General features: G+C 45.3%; 1 protein-coding gene and 1 pseudogene across 1 annotated transcript; one reads left to right on the forward strand and one right to left on the reverse strand.

Moving 5' to 3' along the window:
• The first annotated feature begins 1,856 nt into the window (after positions 1-1,856).
• Positions 1,857-4,406, forward strand: LOC127584777 (peptidyl-prolyl cis-trans isomerase-like). The gene is made up of 6 exons (XM_052041755.1): positions 1,857-2,051; positions 3,246-3,276; positions 3,361-3,449; positions 3,531-3,627; positions 4,055-4,130; positions 4,214-4,406. Exons 1-6 carry the CDS (start codon positions 1,872-1,874, stop codon positions 4,347-4,349), a joined length of 609 nt encoding a protein of 202 aa, XP_051897715.1. The 5' UTR covers positions 1,857-1,871; the 3' UTR covers positions 4,350-4,406.
• Positions 4,407-9,897: 5,491 nt separating this feature from the next.
• On the reverse strand, positions 9,898-10,077 carry LOC127584790 (uncharacterized; annotated as a pseudogene).
• Positions 10,078-11,389: the final 1,312 nt, after the last annotated feature.

Consider the following 11,389-nt stretch of genomic DNA (forward strand, 5'->3'; position numbering starts at 1 on the left):
CTGGAGTTTAGAAGAATGAAGGGTGACATCATCCAAACATATAAGATCCTGAAGGGGCTTGACAGGTTAGATTTTTGAGATGTTTTCACGAGTGGGAGAGTCACAAACAAGGGGATATAGTTACAAAATTTAAAACTGAAGTGCGAGGAAATTTCTTCTTTCAGAAGAGGTGAATCTCTGCCCCCGAGGGTGGTGGAGGCCGGATCATTGGATATATTTAAGGTGGAGAGAGACAGATATTTGAAAGGTCAAAGAATTGGGGGTTATGGGGAACTGGCACAGAAGAGGAGTTGGGTTCAGCGTAGATCAGCCGTGATCGTACTGAATGGAGGGGCAGGATTAAGGGGCCGAGTGGCCTATTTTCTTGTGTTTTCTGAAAGGAATTTAGAATAAGTTTTCCATTCCCTAACTCAATGGCACAATGGCTTGGATGAGGATACACGTTGTTGAACAGTGACCAGGAGAATGGACCCTGCTTATTTTGAATAGCTTTCTCCTTGTCACTGTGAAGCAAATGTGCTTAGTCTTTGACTCTAGTGTGATCATCTCCTCCAGCTAGTAGAGAACGTGGAACCTTCTGAGACAGTGCATTGTCACTCCTACTCACGTGTCCTGGTTAGGTGCATTTACAACAGGATAGATTAGTGATCAAGTAGGTTTTTCCCTTATGTTGGTTCCCTCACCCACCTGCCACTACTTGTGTTCTCTGGCATCTTTTTGCTTCTTCACCTTTAGAACCCTCTTTGGAGCCTATGTTTTTGACCACCGCCTGGTATGGAGGCTCCAGTGTCCAGGTTTGCAAGAGGCTGCAGAGGGTTGTAGACTCAGCCAGCTCCATCACGGGCACAACCCTCCCCACCATCGAGGACATCTTCAAGAGGCAGTGCCTCAAGAAGGCGGCATCCATCATTAAGGACCCTCACCATCCGGGACATGTCCTCTTCTCGATACTGCCATCGGGGAGGAGGTACAGGAGCCTGAAGACCCACACTCAACGTTTCAGGAACGGCTTCTTCCCCTCCGCCATCAGATTTCTGAACGGTCCATGAACCCATGAACACTACCTTCTTTTGTTTGCACTATTTATATTTGTAAAACAACAAATTTCACATCATATTAGACAGTAATAATAAACCTGACTTTGATTCTAGTATGGCTCACGAGGTCAGAAGGATCTCAACCTGAAATGTCAACTGTCCATTTCCCTCCACAGATGCTGCCTGACCTACTGAGTTCCTCCATCTCCTTTGTGTGTTGCTAGATTTCCAGCCTCTGCAGTCTCTTGTGTCTCCGTATTAAGTTAAAGATGCTTTATCAATAAAAATTTGTTTTACTCCTGGTCTTTTCCATTGATTTCATTGCCATAAATTAAAACATTTATTTAAAAATCATAAACACTGCAGATGCTGGAAATCTGAAATAAAAACATAAAATGGTGGGGAAACTCAGCCGGTCAAGCAGCAACCACAGATTTTCCAGCTTTTGTACTAATTTATTTAAAGTGGTCCTCAACATTTCAACGCCTGTAGTATTTTGCTTTTGAGCTTGTGCTGTTTATTGCAAAAGATTAGGTATCAAAAATGTAACGCCTTTCAAAGTAACAAATAAAACCAAATCCAGACACTTGGGCCACCTTTTGAATTCCGCCCTGATGCGGAGGCTGCAATGAAACACGTAGGGGATGCTCCCGCAACATTGTGTGATTGACAGCGCGCTCCAGGTTTCTACTGGCTGGCCGCGTCCCGCCCGGAGTGATTGACAGCGCGCTCCAGGTTTCTACTGGCTGGCCGCGTCCCGCCCGGAGTGATTGACAGCGCGGTCCGCCCGCATTCAGGTTAGCCGCTTGCGCAGTTTGCAAGGAAGTGGTTAAAATGTTTCTCCGTTCAGCCCGCTGCTTCCTGCATTGCCGTCAAGTCACCAAGGCGGTGCACGAGTTACCGTTCGTATTCCTCTCGGAACTCAGAAACTTCAGCGCCATGGCTGGCAAAACCCCGAAGGTTTTTATGGACATTGCTATTGACGGCAAACCCCAGGGCCGCATTGTAATGGAGGTAAGTGATCGAAGTGAATTGTTCCCCAAAATTAAATATGAACAATTCTGAACGGCTTTCGGAAACCAGTGCAGGATAAAATCAAAGTGTTATAGGAATAACAAAGGAAAGTAATGTTTCCACATTTGCAAACAAAAACTATTTGAAGGAGAGTGAGAACTTTCGGTTAAAAGTTTATCTGAAATAAACAATTTATTTGAAATAAACTGAAAATGTCCAACAATTGGAGCCGAACCCATGGAAATGAGGTTACCAAAACAATGCAACGGAATAAGTTTAGCAACAGGAGATGGAGACACTTTTTTTTGCAAACTTTTGAAGCAAAGTCGGTTGCTTGTGTGTAATCAAAAGGCTGGTGAATTTCCTGCTAACCGGATGTAATTTACAAGGGTTGCCTGTACGTGGTGGTAGCTCGGAGGTAAAGGTCTAAAATGGGTTACTTCTGTTGCAGGAGCCGGTTTTTTTTAAAAAATGGACTTTTTTTGCCCCCAAAAGGGTAGTGAGTGATCTTTTGCCAGAATGAGTGTTCTGGGATAGTACACGGCCTTATTTAAAAGGGCGGTGCCGCCACACAAAGGAACGGCGTCGGTTTACTGAAGCTCTCCTCAAAATGGAAGGGGTGACTCGGCATGCTTTGAAGTGCAGAGAGGTGGAGTTACAGAAGAATTGAGGGATCCTGGAATTTGCAGCCTCGGCGACTGAGGGCGTGGCTGCTGAAAATGGAGCTTTGGTTGCATCAAGGGGCTGGGCAAAGAGTGCAGAGATGTCGGGGAATTTAAAATAAAACCAGCGACAATGCTGGAAATACTCAGCAGGTCAGGCAGCATTTATGGAGAGAGAAACAGTTAACGTTTCATGTGAAGGACTTTTGTTCGACCTTCATCTTTCTCTCCTTCCCTTTCCTCTCTCTCCCCCCCCCCCCCCCCCCCCCGGTGTTGCCCGACCTATGTGTTTCCAGCATTTTTGCTTCTCTTTATTTTCTGCAGGCCTCTAATAAACTTACTTCCGTGTAGAAATGAAGATCAAGTTATAGAGCAGCAATGAGTTCCTCCAGCAGACTGTTGCACCAGATTCCAGCATCTGCAGTCATAGAACCCATTTGAAAACTTTTTGAATAATTTCATTTGTAAAGCTGCAGGGTTGTAATTGTACATAACTGGTATTCTGATGCCTTGTCCCTCTTGTCTCTTCCAGCTGAGGGCTGATGTTGTCCCAAAAACTGCAGGTGAGTCTCAGGAACTGACTGTTGAATTGAAGAAAGTCTCGGTAGTTTAGATGTGTGGCCTCACTCTGAATGGCTTTGTTGCAGAAAACTTCCGTGCGTTATGCACAGGTGAGAAGGGCTTTGGTTACAAAGGCTCAACGTTCCACAGAATCATTCCCGGCTTCATGTGCCAGGTGAGGACCAATGTTCGGGGACACATCCCTGTTCTTGATTCAACAGCTAGCTAATGGCACATTCAACTTCGGATCTTGCAGGGTGGTGACTTCACGGCACACAACGGCACTGGAGGCAAGTCCATCTATGGGGGAAAGTTTGATGATGAGAATTTCCGACTGACACACACAGGGCAAGGTAAATGAGATGTGTTTTCTAATTGTATTGATGCTTTCCAAGGTTGGTGTGGAAGAGGTAGGGAGTGACATGGAGAATTCAAGCTCAAGTTGATTGTTGTCACAAGTTCACACACACACACAGGGTATAAATGCCAAGAAGATCAGTTTTTTGCAACAGCAGCACAGAACATTACAGGGACAAATGTATGTTAACAAACTTAAATTAACCTAAATTTGTTTGTTGGGGAGGGAGGAGGAAAAGGTGGATTGATTGTCACTTGGCTTTGATTTTTTTTTTGCATTCACACCATCTTTCTTGCCGAACTCTGTTCCCCTCTCCTGAATTTCCTCCCTGCTTTGCTGGACGGCTGACTCTTTCCATCGGTACATTTTAATAAATTACCATTAAGGAGAATCTGAACACATCTGCCATCTTCCCATTTTAGGTATCCTGTCCATGGCCAATGCTGGGAAAAATACAAATGGCTCTCAGTTCTTCATCTGCACTTCAAAAACTGACTGGTAAAGTTTTTTTTTGTATTTTGTTTTGCATTTATTCACTAAGGATATTGGAGGAAAATAATGTTACCTGCTTAATATTACAGGTTGAATGGTAAGCATGTTGTATTTGGATCAGTGAAAGAAGGCTATGACATCGTAGGGAAGATGGAGAAATGTGGTGACGACAGCGGCAAACCCAAGGCTTGTGTCACCATCACCGATTGTGGAGAGTTGGCCTAAAGTATTTGAATTTGGAATCTTGCAGTTTAAATAAAGTATGATGATTTGGAACTCTAATTCTGTTATTTTAAAATTCATAATTTTTGACTTCTTGGGCCATTTTGGTCAGGTCAACTGGGGGCACAAGTTGCTAAATCATTCTAGGATGTTCTCAAAGGTTTCCCAATATTCATTTCTGGATGTAATTCTCTCAACTTCATGTGCAGGATGAAGAAATGTGTTGAAATTTGGGTTGGGAATGTTTTTGATTCAATAGAAGACTAAGTCTTTTAATTGTACTGGGTGGCAACTTCACTAGCACATAATGTCACTGAAGTGGAGCTACATCTGTGGTGGAAAGTGAGAGGATAAAGATTTCACATTGAACCACGTGGGACCTGATGCAATAAATAATTTGGTAGGATGTGTATGGTAGAAAGAGGAGGAGGCGGAAATTGGAGTGGGGGAAGAGATGAGATGAGGAAAAGATTGAAGTTGGTGAAAAGAAAGCTAGCAATACACAGATGAGTGGAGTAAGGTTGTGTGTCTGTCAGCTGTGCAGGGCTGTTGTGTTTAAATGAGTGTGGCTGTGTTGTATTGCCAGTAACATGCTTGGGCAGTTTGGAAAATTGTTGAGGATGCCTAGTTTTAGTTTGCATAAAGCATTGTGGAGGATTATCATAGACAAGGCTGTAATCATCAACATGGTATTAGGGTAGTTCAGTGCTGGGAGGGATTACCTTTGTTATCTTAAGGTGGGAAAAATCCATATGGGCTTTTTTGTGGGGTGTTTATTCAATGCACAAGATGGTTTTATTGGGTTTTTTGGTGGGGTGGGTGAAGGAGTTTTTTTTGTGGTTTGGGTCTTTATATCAAAAATCTTGCTGGACTAATCCATCCTACAATTCATAAGTTTTGTTAAAGAGCAGGCAGTTATATAAGGGAGGGACCATACAATGGAAAGTGGTGCACTATTTTCGATGAAAGAAAATAATTTCCATTGTGGTCAAAAAAACATGAACTGCGTAGGAATGACAGGAATTGTCCCAAGTATTTAACAACCAAAAGCTTGTGCACATATACAAGTAAAACAATTTTATCATTCCAAGCAGTTGAATACAAGAAGGAAATGCCATCAGATGTGTATTGCATTCATTTTTCCAGGTCATTGCATGTTGAAGGACACGCTAGCTTTGCAGGAGCTACACTCCAATTTGTTTGTGTGTGAAAACAGTGTGGGTGAGGGACCTGTGGGGTAGAGGGAGGAGGGGAAAGAACCAGCATGAATAATTTGTCAGATTCCTTGCCTTGTAAATCATGTTAAGTTTTCTTAACACAACATTGCCAAGTAATGCTGCTGGAATTGGTGTTCAGTAATTACTAATGAAGCTGTAAACTTAAGATCAGTTGGGGGATGTGCTTAAAAATCATTACAGTGGTGAAATTCATCTTCAAATGACCACCATGTTCGTTGGGTGCTGCATTAAAATGTCAAAGTTTGTCATATGGACAATACATGTATGCACTGGTGCAATGATACTTATTTGCAACAGCATCAGAGGCACAGCATCATATAAGCAGTGTTCACAAGAAAAACATGAACAATTTCTACAAGAACACCATTAGAGCCAAAGCACAAAGTCCACTTTAGTGTCAAGTGTTGCTATACTCTCGTGATTAGGGTTGTGCTGATTGGTTCAAGAACTGAATGGTTGAAGGTAAGTAACTGTTCCTGAACCTGGTGATGTAGGACTTTGGGCTTTTGTACCTCCTGCCTGCTGGAAGCTGCAAGAAGGTGGCATAGCCCGGAGGGTGGGGATCTTTAATGATGGATGTTGCCTCCTTGAAGCAGTGCCTCATGTAGATACCACGGATGGTGGAGAGAGATGCCTGTGATGTATTGGACAGAGTCCATTACTCTGCAGGTTCTTGTGTTCCTGTGTGATTCATGGGGATGTTACGATGACAGCTACATGCAGAGTTTGCAGCTGCTGTGTCATTCCTGCATTAACTGCCTCTGCATATATGAGCCTTGGTCCTTAATACTGTGTTGCCTACCTAGTGGGTTAAGGACTACTCCGTGGAGCTGGAATCAGAGTTGTAGTGCAGGGGATGGGAGAAATCAATCGTGAAGGTTCACTTGGGAATAGAAAGATCTACTGTAGGTCACAGCTAAAAGTTTTGAATGTTGTCCAAGGTGATTACATCATGTGGCATTCTTTATAGCAATGGTCTCTACTTAAGGAACTGCTGAAACTCCTAATGATCATGCTGGCACTACCCCATCCTGAGCCAACAAATGCTATTTGCTTCTACCATCAGCTGTAGTCCACATAGTTTAAAGACTGATGCACTTTGACAGACACCCTTGAAATGGAGTTTGAGTGCCCTACTGGGCTTTTGACTCAGACCACCGTGCCATGCATTTCATCCATCATATTCTGAACACAGCTGCGCCAGCAAGATCACGATGACTCAGTAAATCAGCAAGAAATGGAACAACTCTTGCAAGTACATTGGAGGGAGGAGCGGCTCCAACCAATCACCGTCCAAATACTTACGGGGGGCCCGCTCTATTCTGTGACTGATAGGTGCTCCAACCAATCGACGCCCAAACACCGCTCACTGCTCCGTGACTGACAGTTGCATCAACCAATCACCGCCCAAATAGTCTGTGGGGCTCATCCTCCTCTGTGACTAATAGCTGCTACAGCCAATCCCACCCAAACACTTCGGTATCATTGATTGGTTCCTGTCTGCGACTGACAGCTGCAGTTGTCAATCACCACTCAAGTATTTCTGCGTCATTCATTAATTGTTCCGACTGCTCGACTCTCCCACCAATCACCGTCTAATTATTCGCTGGTCCCGCCCAGCTCAGTGACTGATGCTTGCACTGACCAATCGCCGTGCAAATCTTTTGGCGCCATTTTATAGCCCCGTCCTACTCCGTGACTGCTTTTTTTTTTGCAAAATTTATTTTCAGTTGATTCTTTACAAATATACGTGCAATCAAAACATCAATTAAAACGTGTTCATTCTCCTCCAGGACACACTCCAGCCAATCAACACTCGAACACTTTGACGTCACCCTCTTGGTCCCGCCTTAGGCTTTGACAGCTATTTGTAACCACCAATGAGCACTCAACGTTGGGGCATCGTCAATTGGCCCCCCGCCCTACATTGTGATTGACAGCACCGGTTCACCAATCGCCACTCGACGCTCCGAGGCTGACAGCCCGCCCTTGATTTGCGACCGACAACCGTCGCCAACCCGACGCGGGACGTCGAGCATCCCTCTCGCCCCCATAGACGCTGCTCGACCCGCTGAGTTCCTCCAGCAGTTTGCTTCATTGTTTGCTTCGGATTCCAGCAGCTGAGGGTCGCCCAAGTCAGGACCGCAGCCTGTCGCCTGATTGACAGCTGCCGCCGATGACGGCCACGCCCACCCCGTGACGTCAGCCTTAGCCCCGCCCTGATGTGCGGGTGACAGGACGCCCGCCTGGGCAGGTTGTCCACAGTGGGGTTGGGCCAACCTGCACTGGGTGCTTGAATTACCACCTTCCCTCAGGATCCCTGTCTTAATGCAAAGCCATGCAACCGGCCAGATCCAGCATCCTGCCCCATCGGTCCCGGCGGAGCCCCAGACTCTGGGATCTGGCGCACTGCTTGTCCAACGCGCAACTTTACGCTGGGCAAGCTCGGAACATCCCCTGCGGATGCTGACACAAACTTATTTCCCTGACTATGTACCGTCCTCCCGTCCCCACCCTGATCCAGCTCCCTCTCTGCACCTGACACGTATTTGGTCTCAAGTGGAGTCACAGAGCATGGAAACAGGCCCTTCGGCCCAACTCCTCCACGCTGACCAAGATGCCCATCTAAGATAGTCCCATTTTCCCGCATTTGACCCATATCCCTCTAAAACCTTCCTATCCATGTATTTGTCCAGGTGTCTTTTAAATGCTGTAATTGTACCTGCCTCAACCACTTCCTCACTCTGACCCTGCAATGAGGTCCCATACAGCCATTTCTTCGGTCCTTTTTGTTGCTAAAATACTCACCAGTTCCTGTTGACTTGACGTCTTGGCTTAAAAGTTCTCAAGCTAATCTCCAATTCCATCCAATGTCTCTCCCTCCCTATTTCTCACTTCTTCCTGAGTCCTATCACACTGCAAGATCTCTGAACTTGTCTAATTCAAGCTTTTGCTCATCCCCAGTTTAATTGCTGCTCCAATCTTAATCACACTTTCAGTCGTTGAGCCCCTGAACATCCCTCCCAAAACCATCCTGCCTCTTCTCTTTTTCGTGCATTAAGATACTCCTTAAAAGCTACCGCTTTGAGCAGGTCTTCAGACATCTGTCCTATTATCTCCCTGCAGGGCCCTGCATCAATTCCGTATCATTGATACCACTTGAGCTGACTGTTCTGATGGTCGACTGGCCGGCCTTCCATCCTCCAAGAGTTGGAACTCATCCAAAGTTTTGCAGCCTCCATGTTAACTTGTAAGCCCAACTGAGATAATGGGCATATTAAGTGCTGGATCTCCGTGTGGAGTTCAGAAGATTTTAAAATGGCTGGCTGAAAAATGAGGTAAGAATTCCACTGTAACTAGTTAGAATCATTGAAGAATCATAGAAATATTCAGTACATCACAGAATCAGGCTCTTATGGCCCACCTGTACCGAGTGCTATGACAAAAAGTTTCCACCCAATCTGTGACCCCCATAATGTTGTCTACCTCCAACAGGTCAACCCTCAACCTCGTCTGCTCCAAGGGAAACAAGCCCAGCCTATCCAGTCTCAGAATAAGGTTTATTATCACTGTCTTATATGACATGAAATCTGTTGATTGCAAAGACATAAAATTACTATAAATTACAAAAATAAATAAATAGTGCAAAAAAAAGAAATAACGAGGTAGTGTTCATGGGTTCACGGACCGTTCAGAAATCTGATGGAAGAGGGGAAGAAGCTGTTCCCGAATCGTTGAATGTGGATCCTCAGGCTCCTGTACCTCCTCCCCGATGGTAGTAACGAGAAGGGAGCATGTCCCCGGGTAGTGAGGGTCTTTTGTGATGGATGCCACCTTCTTGAGGCGCCGCCTCTTGAAGATGTCCTCGATGGTGGGGACGGTTGTGCCCGTGATGAGCTGGCTGAGTCTACAGCCCTCTGCAGCCTCTTGCAATCCTGCGCATTGGAGCCTCCACACCAGGCTGTGATGCAACCAGTCAGAATGTTCTCCACCGCACATCTATGTAAATTTGTAAGAGTCTTTGATGACATACCAAACCTTAAGATAAGATAAAATAAGATTTCTTTATTAGTCACATGTACATGGAAACACACAGTGAAATGCACCTTTTGTGTAGAGTGTTCTGGGGGCAGCCTGCAAGTGTCGCCACGCTTCCGGTGCCAACATAGCATGCCCACAACTTCCTAACCCGTATGTCTTTGGAATGTGGGGGGAAACCAGAGCACCCAGAGGAAACCCACACAGACACGGAGAGAACGTACAAACTCCTTACAGACAGTGGCCGGAATTGAACCCGGGTTGCTGGCGCTGTAATAGTGTTACGCTAACCACTACACTACTGTGCCTGCCAAACCAACTACCACAAATTTTGCAGTCGAGTATCCCGCATTTGGGGACGTTGCAGGCGTCAGCACACCCAAAGTGCAATGGGCTAGCCTCGTCCTGGGAGAACAGCCTTTTTGATCACCGTCTCTCCCCTGCCAGGTAAGTAACTAAAGCCTTACCTTCCAGGCGACATCCTGACAAGTCTCTCCTGCACTCTCTCTCTCTCCTGTTACCACATCCTTCCTGTGGTGTGATGACCAGAACTGCGGTCTAACCAATGTTTTATAGTTATACCTCAACTGTTCTCATTTTGTTCCTTTATTATTGCATTAGCAACAATTAGCACCATTTTGGTCCTACATCATCCCACTTGTCATTTTGCTGTGCATATCAGAAAGAGATGAACAGACTGGGTCTCTTTTCTCTGGGCAAAAGAGAACTGAAGCGTGACCTAATAAAGTGGTGACAGCATTTAATAATCCAAAGAACTGCAGATGCTCATAATCTAAGGCTAAGAATCAGAAGGCCAAGGAAATTGGAATCAGAAATCAGAAAATCAGTTGGCTAAAGAAATTTGGCATGTCCCCGATGACCCTCACCTGTTTTTATAGATGCATCGTAGAAAGCATCCAGATGCCTCACAGTTTGGTATGGCAACTGCTCTGCCCAAGACCGCAAGCAACTGCAGGGAGTTGTAAATGCAGCCCAGTCCATCACAAAAAAAACAGCCTCCCCTCCATTGACTCTGTCTACGCTTCTCACTGCCTCGGGAAAGCAGCCAACGTAAAGACCCCTTCCACCCCGGTCATTCTCTCTTCTCCACCACCACCCCCCCCTCCTCCCCCCATGGGCAAAAGATACAAAAGCTTGAAAACATGCACCACCGTGTTCAAGGACAGCTTCTAACCTGCTGTTATAAGATGTCTTGTACGATAAAGATGAACTCTTGCTCTCTCAATCTACCTCATCATGGCCCTTGCACCTTACTGTCTGCCTGCACTGCACTTTCTCGGTAACTAACGCTATATTCTGCATTCTGTTATTGTTTTGCCATTTTACTACTTCAATGTTTTGAATGATCTGTATGGACGGCATGCAAAACAAAGTTTTTCACTGTACCTCGGTACACGTGACAATAATAAACCAACTACCAATCTGAAATAAAAACAGGAAATGCTACAAAAACTCACCAGCTCCTTTAGAAAGAAAAATGGTTAACTTCTCAGGCCCCTTCATAAGAACAGAAAGAGTGAGAGAGGGATGGTGAATGAAAGTGGCAGGCAACTGGGAGCTCAGGGTCACTCCCTGTGTAATTCACCATCCTACTCCCAGCTCTCTCTGTCTGTGGCCTCCTGCACTGCTACAGTAATGTCCAACACAAGCTCAAGCAACAACACATCTATCTTTTGGTGCAGACTGTATAACACTCCACAGATTATGCAATATTCAGAACACATTACACAGACAAAGAAGCCTAAT

The sequence above is a fragment of the Pristis pectinata genome, chromosome 30, assembly GCF_009764475.1.
Source record: "Pristis pectinata isolate sPriPec2 chromosome 30, sPriPec2.1.pri, whole genome shotgun sequence".
Taxonomy (NCBI): Eukaryota; Metazoa; Chordata; class Chondrichthyes; order Rhinopristiformes; family Pristidae; genus Pristis; species Pristis pectinata.